Here is a 13,380-nt window from a genome sequence, read left to right as displayed (position 1 = left end):
CTCTCCTTCCCTCCCTTCCCTTCCCCTCCCCTCCTCTCCTCTCTCCTTCCCTCCCTTCCCTTCCCCTCCTCTCCTCTCCTCTCTCCTTCCCTCCCTAACCCTCCCCTCCCCTCCTCTCCTCTCCTCTCTCCTTTTTTTCTTTGGCATTCAAGTAAAGTAAGATCAAACCATCCTGAGAAAATGCTTTCATTTTTCTCTACTGATCTTCAGGTTAGGCTAGTTTTGTGCAAATGGGAGCTACATTTTACTCTGCAGCCTTTGCTGGTATGTAGGAGTATTATTAAATTAAAAGCCAAGTATAGTAGAAGAATGGTTTTTAAGTGACCAAGCAGGCAAAGGCCCTAGTCTAAGCTGGGAAGTAAAAATTCATCAGATAATGACAAGCCACTTCCATAATTCTCCCAAGATGGTATTTTTGTGCATGGTAGCATCCCTATAGCTACCAAGATTTGAGTTTGATTCATTGGACTCTTCATTTGAAAATATCGAGCTTGTATAATGATGTCCACACAAAGACATAATTAGATACCTACATGAATAGGTATCTATTAGATACCTATTAGACATAATTAGATACCTACATGAAATTTTAGAGGTCCTTAATTTCTTCTAGAGAAGACTTTTATTACCTGTCGAAGTAGGAAAGCCCATGAGGAAATGTCTACTTACAGCAATTGTTACCACTGTGCGGTCTGCAAAGGCGGTCATTACAACTTTTTGTAGAATGTTTTCCTGGAAAAATAAAAACGGGAGTTACCAAAGAACATCCCTGAGATTTTTCGCAAATTAATTTTATCGGGAGTAGTCTTCTAGCTTTGAGAATGTCTTTTGACTAGGCCAAACCACTTTATTTGGAGGTCTGCAAGGTTAGGTGAGCATCTGTCAAGCAGGTGGTCACTCAAACCACTCATCCTGTTGTCCATGGAGAATCTCAAATCACCCAGGTCATGGTTGTCTCACAGGTGCTTTTCCAAAAGACAACTGAACTTTTGTGGGTTTTTTTCCCCCTTGAAAATGTTTAGCTTTTTCAGTTCTTCAGAAATTTCTTGGACGAGAAGCAAAATGTTTTCAAGAGAAAAAAACCAAGAAAATCCAATTGCCTTTTGGAAAAGCATCATTGGGATACTCATCCTGTTGGGTCACAAAAAATGTCTACATCAGGGGTGTCCAAGCTTAGCAACTTTAAGACCTGTGGACTTCAACTTCCAGAATTCCCCAGTCAGGTCATAAAGTCGCCAAGTTTGGATACCCCTGGTCTACAGCAACAGAAAAATTGGGGTGCCCTCATAGTCCATGTCCAGAAGTTTTTATTTATTTATTTTATTTATTTATTATTTGGATTTTTATCCCGCCCTTCTCCTTACGGACTCAGGGCGGCTGACAGCCTAGTAAAACAAATACAAAATAGGAAATACCCACTTTAAAACCTAATTAAAATGAAATATTTAATATGGCCTATGTCAATTTTAAAATTATTCTTAAGTTGACCAGACTGACCAATGAATTTTCATCAAAGTTCTTGTTAGGACTCATGTTTCGCCATGACCAAGAGCATCCATTAAAATGAGAGGACCCAGGGTGGACTTCATGACACATTCATCAATTTATCTCTGCTCTCATTCTCAACATATTCTGCTTGAAATGAAGGCTTCGTTCTGCCTCGGAGCGAGGCCATCTTGGGACTTCATCTCATTGACCCTTGAGTGGATTGATCTCTGTTTGGCTTACTAATGAAAAATTCCTCAGTGCCCTTCTGTCTAAAGTTGGAAGAAGGGAAATAGACCTGGAACCACTGTTTGTCAGATGCAAAAAGTCAGGAACCAAGACAGAGTTCAAAAGCAATAGAAGTTTATTTCATGCTACCTATACCCAAGAATTTATTGATAGTCAAGGCGAATTGGCACCAGATAAGAGTCAATGGACTTCAAGAGGGGTTGGACTTGAGTTTCTTCCAGAGACGTAGAGATTCTAAACTAATGATGCATTTGACCCCGCCCTCAGGTTTAGACTGGTCGTCCCCTATAGTGTTCTACCAAAGGAGTCCCTTTTTTTAAAAAAAAAGTTCAGTTACAAAGAAAATATGAGTAACCAAGGACCACAGGAAAGTACACCTACTTACTGTGGCCATATCAATGGAAGCGGTGGCTTCATCCATAATGAGGATACTGCTCTTACGTACAAAAGCCCGGGCCAGACAGAAGAGCTGTCTCTGGCCAACGCTGAAGTTCTCACCACCTTCAGTTACAACAGCATCTGGGAATGGGACAGAATCAAAACAAGGTATCTGAAAAGCTGTCTCAGCCAAATGGGACTAGCCTTCCTCCCTCACACCAGTGGAAGAGGCCTGCTATGGATCCCATCTGCTGAGGAATTCTGTTGAGTGGGGTCAAGGAGAAGAGCCTTTTTCGCTGCGGCCCTGTGGAACATTCTACCACCAGAGGTGAGAATTGCTCCTATCCTTTTGGCCTTCCAGAAGGGTATTAAAACTTGGCTTTGCTGGTTGGCTTGGGACCCTGAGGGGGGTGTTCACTGCTGGAGATGGTTGATGGGGCAAGAAGATCCCATCCCAGTGCTGTCAATCATCAGAGAGGCAAGAGTGACTGCAATTCCTTTCCAAAGGTGCCACTTGGTCATAAACCAAGTTTGCTACATCTCAGATTAATCTCCTGACAACACTGAACAACCCAAAGATTGCTGTGTGCTTGTCGGCTGAACAGGTCAACAGGCCTAGATTATCACTAAAAGTTGTTCTGATATACCCACCTAGTCCACCAGGCAGGGCCTTGACCATGTTCTTCAACTGAGCAATCTCCAAAGCTTCCCAAAGGGTATCATCTGTACATTTGCACTCTGGATCCAGATTAAAACTATGGAAAAATACCAAACCAAACCACATCGCTCAATAGGTATGACTTGTGAACTAGAAATTGAATTAACGTCTCAATTTTCTGGATAAAGCCATTGATTCAGTCAATTGTTGATCCACTGGGTCTAATCTCTAGTATGTGTTTTCCTCTAGCCCAGGGGTAGGCAACCTTGGCTCTTTTATGACTCATGGACGTCAACTCCCAGAATGCTGGCTCAGAAATTCTGGGAGTTGAAGTCCACAAGTCATAAAAGAGCCAAGTTGCCTACCCCTGGGCTAGCCCATCTGTTTGTCTTGGCTACTTAAAATAGACAAATCAATTATGTGTACAGATAGCCCTTGACAGTTCATTTAGTGGCTGTTCAAACTTACAAGGGCACTTAAAAAGTGACTTATGATTCTGACCATTTTCCACCCTTATGAGTGTTGCAGCCTCCCCATGGTCACATGATCTAAATCCAGACACTTGGCAACTGACTTATATTTATGACAGTTGCTCAAGCAGGAGACCCTATGCCATTCCAGACAAGTGGCTGTCCAGTCTCTTCTTAAAAATCTCCAGTGATGGAGCACCCACAACTTTTGATGGTAAGCCATTCCGCTGATTAATTGCTCTGTCCTCCAAAATCCCCAACTTCAACTTCTCTATCACATCATGCTTGAGCAGGGGGTTGGACTAGAAGACCTCCAACATCCCTTCCAACTCTGTTATTATCGTTCACCTCATCCACTAAGATCTCAAAATGTCCAGTGTAGCCTCTGGTATCAATAATCAATTATACTGCAGTCAAGACTGAAGGCAGCGTTGCATTAAAATGTCCACTTTTGTGCTCCTAGAGTCAATTAGTATCTCAACCCCGCCCCACCCCCCCCAAAAATCCACCTATTGTACACCCAAACGAATGAAGTCTGTTGAATTTACAGAAAACACTGGATTAGTATCATGACAATGCCTGTGAGGAGTCATGTGAATGCTACATTTCCAGGCACTGTTGCACAAAACTGAGCAAGCTCATACCAGGGTCTGTCCATGCCAGAATATTCTGGTAAGCTTTCCATTTTTAGCAATTGGAGCTGTAAGCAATAGCATTCAAAAGCACACACAGAAAAGGACCTGATGCATTCATTGCAAGGACCGGATCTGGGAAAATCTCTGCTCTTCCAAATTCCTGGGTCCATCAAAACAGCTAATTTTCTGACCTACCGAATCGAACCACTGAACAAGATAGGATCCTGGAGGATTATGGAGAGCCTGGAACGCAGCAGATCGAGAGGCAGCTTTGTAATGTCAATGCCATCAATGATAATCCTCCCTGTTTGAAACCATTGGGAGCAAAACAAAAGAGTTGAGCTGCAAAACAAGCAGAACGCTCAGAAATTTCCAGAAACATGGCTGGGATCCTGGAAGAAATCCCTTGAAATTTCAAGGGGTCAGCCGGAAACGAGAATATCCCCATACGACTAGAAATTGGGGAATATGCAAATAAATAATTGCATGATATTTTAATCCTTTGGAAATAATTTTTCCCAAAATGCCATGGCTTAGTCTGTGCCCTACAGCTGCAGTTTGCAGTGGAGAATATCATGATGTCCATTTGAACCCCACTCATTGACAATCAGTAAATTAATGAATGAAGGAAGGAAGGAGGGAGGGAAGGAAGGAAGGAAGGAAGGAAGGAAGGAAGGAAGGAAGGAAGGAAGGAAGAAAGAAAGAAAGAAAGAAAGAAAGAAAGAAAGAAAGAAAGAAAGAAGGAGACAGAAGAGAAGAAAGAAGGGATGGATGGATGGAAGGAAAGGATGGATGGATGGCAGGAAGGAAGGAAGGAAGGAAGGAAGGAGACAGAAGAGAAGGAAGGGATGGATGAAAGGAAGGAAGGAGACAGAAGAGAAGGAAGGAAGATCGAAGGAAGGAAGGGAGGGAGGGAGGGAGGAAGGAAGGAAGGAAGGAAGGAAGGAAGGAAGGAAGGAAGGAAGGAAGGAAGGAAGGAAGGAAGGAAGGAAGGAAAAAATGTGACCAAGAAATGTGACCTACTGTATGGATTATGAAGAGATGGCAAAAATAGCTTTTATTGCTCATGACAAGATCTGGGTAATTTTTTGGTTTTTCCTCTGTCTCTCCCTCTCTTTTTGTCTTTTAGTCTTTTCTGGTATAACTCAGCCGAGCCATAAAGTGCAAGAAATTAAGGAATGATAGCCCTTAGTGGCCACTAACACAGCAATTAGAAGCATCTCCTTTAGAATTACCACTGAATATCCTTTTACAAAGCATGAGTGGAGCTCAGCTGTATGAATTGTGTTTGCTTTCTATGGTTCTCTGGCTTTTGGGAGGCTCAAACGGAAAAAAAATTGGGACGCATGTCAAGAGGCAGAAAAGTCATAGAAGACGTTCAAAGCCTTCCCAGTCTAAATTCTTCCTAAACACAAAAAAGAGATAACTGGACGGATCCAGCTGAGAATTAGAAATAAAAAGGACCCACACCTCCTCTGGTTTTGTCTGTTGCCTTTCTCTTTTCCCCTAAAGGCAAAACTTTGAGAGCATAGTGCATGATTAACGAGCTACTAAAGGGATAATTTATGACGTGTTGAACTGTGAGAGAAGAGAAACAGCAGCGGTTAATGCAGCTGAACTAAACCAGCCAGGCAATAAAATTTCCATCCTTTGGTTTCTTGTCTGTTTTATGCCTTCTTCTTTGGTGATGGGCCACGCATGGCTGTATCTGCAGGCTACAAACGATCAGCAATAGTGTAGATGAACATAGGGGGCGGGGAGGAAGCAGAGAATCATGGATAAGGAGATTATATTTCCCAAGGCAGTGATTCTCAACCTTGGTCAATTGAAGATGAGTGGACTTCAACTCCCAGAATTCCTGGGGAATTCTGGAAGTTGAAGTCCACCCATCTTTCAAGGGATTGAGAAACACCATCCCAAGGAATCTGTAGCTAGCAGAAGCAAGAGGTTCACCAGCTCCTTGGTGAGTCTCTGGATGTGAGCCCCGAAGGAAGGGATGGGTACTGATTTGTTAGCCAGTCCAGTCACAAAATAGCAGAGGGGAAGGAGATAAATCTTCACACAATCTGCGCAACCTGATTCTGGATCACAATGGGAGGTGCACGGAGCAGAAACCCCAAATATAATGAGGGCTGTTTCAAGCATTTTAGAAATGATTTTAGGACACACACAAAAACCCCTCTATCTCAAGGTTGGAACACTTAGTACTTAAGATAATTCATTATGAACTCCAAACGAAATATTTTGAAATGAGAGCAGTTCAAATCCCAAACGTTGCGCATATCCCGAAGTGCAACTGATTGGGGCAGCCCGCTCAGCATGACCAACTTGCAGCAGCACAACACTCCCTGTGGGACAATTCAACAATTCAATGTAAGTATTTAAAATAATTTAAAAATATATATTTTGTCATTCACCTTTCATTTTAAGAATTTCAGCTTCACGGTTTTATTTAATTATTGAAAACAGTTAAAAAAAATATTTTAGTTTTTGTCCTTCGCATTTCATCCTTTTGCATCCTTCCTTTAATGATTCTGTTCCACCATTTCTTTGATATTAATGTAATGTAATGACAAGTTGGTTGTGCTGCGTCCGGTTGTCCTAGACCGGATTCAGACTACTTACCATCAAATATGTCTACCATTCTGAAGAAAGCCAACGAAAGGGAAGATTTCCCACTGCCGGTGCGACCGCAAATCCCAACCTGAAAGATGAAATTTATTGTGGCTTTTTATATGTAGCACTTAGTGTGGTAACGATAAGTAGTTATTGCTTAATGATAATTAAAAAGAAGATACCTTCCCCCTCAATATGAGGTAACTTAAAACAAATATTAAGACTTCCCTTACTTCATTTCTCTCTGTCTGTCTCTTTGCAAATAGCGATAAAGGTAGTCCTTGATTTACAACCACAATTAGGTCCAGAATCATGCCCAATTTTACAACCTGGTTTTGCCATGGCTATTAGTAGCAATAGCGCTTAGACTTATATACCGCTTACATAGTGCTTTACGGTTCTCTCTAAGCCAGGGGTAGGCAACCTTGGCTCTTTTATGACTCGTGGACTTCAACTCCCAGAATTCCTGAGCCAGCATGGCTCAGCTTGGAAACCTCTCCCTTTCCCCTCAGCATGGCTGGCTCGGGAATTCTGGGAGTTGAAGTCCACGAGTCATAAAAGAGCCAAGGTTGCCTACCCCTGCTCTAAGCGGTTTACAGAGTCAGCCTATTGCCCCCAACAATCTGGGCCCTCATTTTACCGACCGTGAGAGGATGGAAGGCTGAGTCAACCTTGAGCCAGTCAGGATCGAACTGCTGGCAGCGGCAGAGTCAGCAGAATCAGCCTGCAATATTTCTAACCACTGTGCCACCACGGCTCTTAATTGCAGTCATTAAGCAAATCTAGCTTTCCCCACTGACTTTGCTTGCTGGAAACTGGCTGGGAAGGTTGCAAATGGTGATCACATGACCCCAGGATGCTGCAACCATCATAGATACACAATGATCGCCAAACACTCAAATTCTGGTCATGTGACCATGGGGCTGCTGCGACAGTTGTAAGGGCGGGGATAGGTCGTAAGTCAAAGCAGTCGTTAAATGAATGGTTGTAACTTGAGGACTACCTCTCACGAATCACAAATTCTAGATATGGATAAATACTAGAGTCCACCGATGCTAAAGTTTCTGCGAGCAAGATATATTTAGCTCCTTTTTGATACCAAATCATCTTCAACAATGGATCCTTCATTCCCCTTTTTTTGCCAGAAAGCCTGTGAAAAAGCGTAAAATGATTGTAAGACTGCGGAACCTTTTGTCCTGGTTTGATGTACGCTTTAATGTGCTTGAGAACCGGCTTCAGGTTATTCTCATAGCGGACGCACAGGTTTTCGATCTTGATTTCACCTTCTTGGGGCCAGTCTTTGGGCACTTGAGAGCTATCTGAGGGAAAGATCAAAACAGAAGCATCCTGATTGGTGCAATTCTTTCCCAACGGTGTCCATTTTAAAACTCAATTTAACGTTACTGTTTATTGTTTTAAGGTTTGAGTGTTTCAGAGTGGTGTTTCACTGATTGTAAACTGCCTAGCATCACTTTTCGTTGGGTTGGGCGACATATAAGTTAAATGAATAAATACAATTACTATGCAAGAGAAAATTTTCTGATGCTCTGAGGGGAGAGCCACTTTGCCCTAGGCCAGGGGTAGGCAACCTTGGCTTTTTTATGACTCATGGACTTCAACTCCCAGAATTCCTGATCCAGCATGGCTAAGCATGGAAACCTCTCCCTTTCCCCTCAGCATGGCTGGCTCAGGAATTCTGGGAGTTGAAGTCCACGAGTCATAAAAGAGCCAAGGTTGCCTACCCCTGGCCTAGTGGTTAAGGTACCAGGCTAGAAAGCAGGAGATTGTGCATTCAAGTCCCACCTTCGCCCTGAAAACCAGCTGGGTGACTTTGGGCCAAACACCAGAAGACTCTGAGTTCTAGTCCTGCCTTAGCCCTGAAAACCAGCTGGGTGACTTTGGGCCAATCGCCAGGAGACTCTGAGTTCTAGTCCTGCCTTAGCCCTGAAAACCAGCTGGGTGACTTTGGGCCAATCACCAGAAGACTCTGAGTTCTAGTCCCACCTTAGTCCTGAAAACCAGCTGGGTGACTTTGGGCCAAACACCAGAAGACTCTGAGTTCTAGTCCTGCCTTAGCCCTGAAAACCAGCTGGGTGACTTTGGGCCAATCACCAGAAGACACTGAGTTCTAGTCCCGCCTTAGCCCTGAAAACCAGCTGGGTGACTTTGGGCCAATCACCAGAAGACTCTGAGTTCTAGTCCCACCTTAGTCCTGAAAACCAGCTGGGTGACTTTGGGCCAGTCATCCTCTCAGCCCAAGCCATCTTACAGGACTGTTGTTGTGGAGAAAGTAGGAGGAGGAAGGTGTGTTGGATATGTTCACCAACTTGAATTATTTGTAAACATAATAAAGATGGGACACAAATGAATATGTAAACAGGCATCCATAATAAAGAAATTCATCTGAAAAGTAGACAACGTGACACAAAGTTAATAAGAGCCTCCTGACTCAGCCAGGCTGCCTCTCCAGATAAAGTGATTTTGCTGGTTTACGCCAGTTATGAAGAACATGGACCAAACAGAGCAACATCTGGAGTGACAGCATCTTCCACAGACGAGCTGTGTTAGAAGATGGCAATTCGTCATGAAGAGTCAACTTTGTTTTGCTAATACCAAGAGTAGTAGCCATGTGAGATTTATTTACTTTCCACAAATTGGCTTACTCTGAGGTCAAATCTCAAGGCAGGTTACTTGCAACAGTGTTAACGCAAAGTAAACAAATCAGGCTGCTTTTTAAACTTGTAGCATGACTCAAGTCTGACCTCAGTCCACTTCATGGCTGACCGAGGTCATGCTTCCCTTTTATTCAGTAGCTGGCAAATGAAGACAAATGTACTGGTTCTTCTCCAGCCACAAAAAAAAAGGGATTAGATTATAATTAGATTATAATTGCTCTTTAATATTGTCGAGGCTGCCTGATTCCACAATGACTTTCAGCAGCTCACAAATTTGAAAAGAATTGAAAAGAAAACATCCCAACCCAAGACTAGGAGAACAACCGGGTGTTTAACAATTTATGAAGAATCAGTACGGTGGGAACAATATGGATCTGCAAGGGCAGGCTCTCCAAACTTGGCAACGTTAAGACTTGCAGACTTCAGCTCCCAGAATTCCCCAGCCAGCATGGTTGGCTGGGGAATTCTGGGAGTTGAAATCCACAAGTCTGAAAGTTGCCAAGTTTGGAGACCCCTGTCCAAGGAGAAGTCATTCTATTGGCCAGGAATAATCACAAAGGAGACATACTTCCTGAATCCCACAATATGACATTGCTTAATCCACAGGATCTGGAACGTGCCCCATTCTAGCTGACCTTCCTGGACAGGTGGAAACATATGGAGACATGTGATCTCTTAAGGAGGCAACACTTTTGCCATGATGTATTTGTTATTTTGGGCTGTAAACTTCGAAATGATCCATCATTCCTGACTAGGACAGACCATCTGCATTACATAGAATAACAGATAGAATAACAGAGTAACAGAATTGGAAGGGACCTTGAAGGTCTTCTAGTCCAACCCCCTGCTCAAGCAGAAGACCGTCTACCATTCCAGACAAATGACTGTCCAGCCTCTTCTTGAAAACCTCCAGTGATGGGAGCACCCACAACTTCTTGTTGTGATTAATTGTGAGAACTGTCAGGAGATTTCTCCTTAGTTCTAGGTTGGTTCTCTCCTTGATTAGTGTTAGGATATTAAGTTTAGTAGATGGAATAGTAAAATTGTTCAATGGGCCAGAACACACAGTTGTTGCTGATTGGTTGGAGAGTGCTGACTCATGCATGAGGCAATCTGCGTTATGATTGGTTGCTGTGAGTATAACGGGGGAGTTTCCCTTTTTCCCCGCCTTTTTCTTCTGTGTGCTCGGTGTGCAGGTTACGTTTTACCTCACGATGTTCCTGTGTATCTGACTATTTTGTCGGGTGTAAATATAAATGTTACACATATTTATTTATGTAAAACTACAAGTTCGCCTCTGACTTCATTTGGACACTTGCTGCGCAATTCCCTGACAATTAGTTTCCATCCATTGCTTCTTGTTCTGCCTTCAGATGCTTTGGAGCACCTTTGGTTGACCCTCTCTTCTTTGTGGCAGCCCCTCAAATATTGGAAGACGGCTCTCATGTCACCAAGTCATCAAGTTGACTTGCTGCCTCTAAATAGAAGTGATACATTTCACTATAGACTCTGCCATAGAGGGAGAGTCTCCAAAGGACCTCTGATATTTGGGTGCCCATCAATTCCAGCTATTCAGATGGATTTCAAATATTTGGTCAGCAGACTCTACCGGGTTTTGCCCGTTAAAACAACATCAGTAATGCCATATACCTATGGTGCCTTCATAATTCTCGGACTCCATGTTGAGAAAGCTGTTCACTTTCTTCACGGCCCCCATTTGCACTTCCATATCAGCCAGATTTCGCACGACCCAGTTCAGATAGTTGGTGATCTATAAAGTAAAAAGGAAAGAGGGGCAAAAAAAATGAAAAGATGGCATTTGGGAAGGGACAGAATCTTGATATGGTTGGAACAACGTGAATCCATCAAGATACTATCCGTCAAGATACTATTCCTTTGGAGAAGGTGTAGGGTGCTCATTGTATGGTTGGGAAGAACAATCTCCAAGGTTTTAGAATGTTGTTTGACCATCTACAGTGCATCCTAGTAAAGGAAGAGAAGAAGGGTGGAAAGAAAGAAAAAGGGATGAAAAGAGAAGGGAATGAGAAGGGACAGGAGGGGACAGGAGCGGAAGGGGCAAGGGGAGGGGAGAGGAAGGAGCGAGGGGAGCGAGGGAAGAAAAGAAAGAAAAGGAGAGAAGAAAGAGAAGAAGGGGAGAGGGGTGGGAGGGGAAAAAAGGAGAGAAGAAAGAAGAAGGGGAGGGGAGGAAACAAAGAAGAAGGGAGGAAGAGATAAGAGGAAGGAGAGGAGAGGAGAGGAGAGAAAAGGAAAGGAAAGGAAGAAAAGAAAAGAAAAAGGAAAAGAAAGGAATAGAATAGAATAGAATAGAATAGAATAGAATAGAATAGAATAGAATAGAGCAGAGCAGAGCAGAGCAGACAGAACAGAACAGAATAGAATCTTAGTAGCTCTTCTCTGATTTTTTTCCAAACTCTCAACATCTTTTTTGTGATATGGTAACCAAACTTGGCTGCAGTATTCCAGGTGTGGTCTTACTAGGGTTTTATAAAGTGGTACTACTACCTCGTGTGAGAGGAAATTGACAGTTAAGCTGTGAATTTGGGAAAGTTAAACCCCGGTGATCAATCTACTCTAGTCCTTGCATGTACGTTTCTCTTCCTTTCCTTGGGAGCATGGAGGGCATGGGAATTTCAGTGACTTTATTATTATTATTATCATCATCCTCATTTTTTCAGTTGGCTCAAAGGACTTGAAGCTGCTCCAAGTTGTTCTGAACTCTTTCAGCCCTGGCTGAAATCCAGGACTGCAAGATTGTTCCTGTCAGTTTTGGGAACCTTGAGAAGCAGCTGCATATCCAGAGGGCTTCTCATGGGGGCTGTGACCCCGAGGAATTGGTTGCAAAGAAAATAACTCTGCTGTGTCAAAATTAAATGATACTGGATCTTGCAGGGCTCTTATGCTGGTCACACAATGGACCTTCCTTGAATAAAATACCCANCTTTTCCGGTCCATAATCCTTCAATGGGAATTGTAATCAAAACATCTGGAAGGACCTTGATTGGACAGAGCCATTATAGACCTTCTTAATGCTGAGAAGCAATTGTTTGAGGATCATTCCATTGTTTCAATTATCCAAAACACTCCATGTTGAACTGGCCCCATGGGTACAACCCCAGGAAGATTTTAGATTGGGAGCTACCATGACCACAGTAACAGATGTTGAACCTCAATCATGATCTACACAAGTACAGAAAGACAGTTTTCAGACAATGTGGCCTGGCAAACCACCATGGGGAAGTGGAGGTCAACTTATACAGTCCTAGTGTGCATATTATTTTATACACAGAGATTATTCCAAATAATAATATGCTTAGGGCATATGAGCTGGGCCACAAAGAAACATGTGGAAGCATTTCTTCAGATATTATAAACAAATATGGAAGGTATTTGTAAACATTAATTTGAAACAGGAAGTAAGTCCTGTGAACCAGTTTTCAAGAGAAGAATCTTGGGTCATCAACAGTCAGAGGGATTCCACTGAAAACATTGTCTATTCATTGAAGCAAATTCATTCTAGGGTCCAGCAGAAGTAGGTAGTGAGAATTTGCCAGAATAACAGAGTTGGAAGGAATCTTGGAGGTCTTCTAGTCCACCCCCCCTGCTCAAGCAGGAGACCCTATACCATTTCAGACAAATGGTTGTCCAATCTCTTCTTAAAAACCTCCAATGATGGAGCACCCTCTAATCTAGCAATATGCTATCGTTTTACTGTAAAGCCATGTCTCAATCTCAAAACAACCTAACATTCTGAAGCCAAGCAAATGAAATAGCTCCAATTATAGTTTTAGTTGGGGAATTTACAATGGAATGTATGGGCCCCAAATGTGCAAAGAAACCTACATGGTTTCTTCCAGGATGATGGTCTATCAAACAAATAAAAAAAATGGCTTAATTCAGAATTGAACACAATCGGACAAGTGAAGTCCATATGTTCATAAGGAATAATTTTCCAGATTTTCTCATTTCTGCAAAATTAACTATATGCCTTATATTCCAGAAATTTATTTATTTATTTATTTATTTATTTTATTAAACTTATATGCCGCCCTTCTCCCAACAGGACTCAGGGCGGCTTACAGCATATTAAAACGATACAAACACTATCCCCAATAAAAACCAATTAAAAACAAATATTTACCGCTGTGTTACCATTAAAATTCTAATTAAAATTGTCCCTATTTAAAATTCTCCCT

The 13,380-nt window shown here is 42.5% G+C and overlaps 1 protein-coding gene across 1 annotated transcript in view; it reads right to left on the bottom strand.

Moving 5' to 3' along the window:
* The window catches only part of LOC107299369 (ATP-binding cassette sub-family C member 9-like), a gene marked incomplete at its 5' end in the record, with an annotated part of 68,410 nt that overhangs the window by 2,756 nt on the left and 52,274 nt on the right, over positions 1-13,380 (bottom strand). Inside the window, 7 exon segments of the mRNA XM_029286761.1 lie at positions 670-732; positions 2,120-2,253; positions 2,764-2,867; positions 4,071-4,179; positions 6,501-6,579; positions 7,680-7,810; positions 10,817-10,937. Coding sequence (XP_029142594.1) covers positions 670-732; positions 2,120-2,253; positions 2,764-2,867; positions 4,071-4,179; positions 6,501-6,579; positions 7,680-7,810; positions 10,817-10,937 — 741 coding nt within the window.

The sequence above is a fragment of the Protobothrops mucrosquamatus genome, unplaced genomic scaffold (assembly GCF_001527695.2).
Source record: "Protobothrops mucrosquamatus isolate PMUCROS unplaced genomic scaffold, P.Mucros_1.0 scaffold4837, whole genome shotgun sequence".
Lineage (NCBI taxonomy): Eukaryota > Metazoa > Chordata > Lepidosauria > Squamata > Viperidae > Protobothrops > Protobothrops mucrosquamatus.
This window is presented reverse-complemented; position numbering and strand designations above follow the sequence as displayed.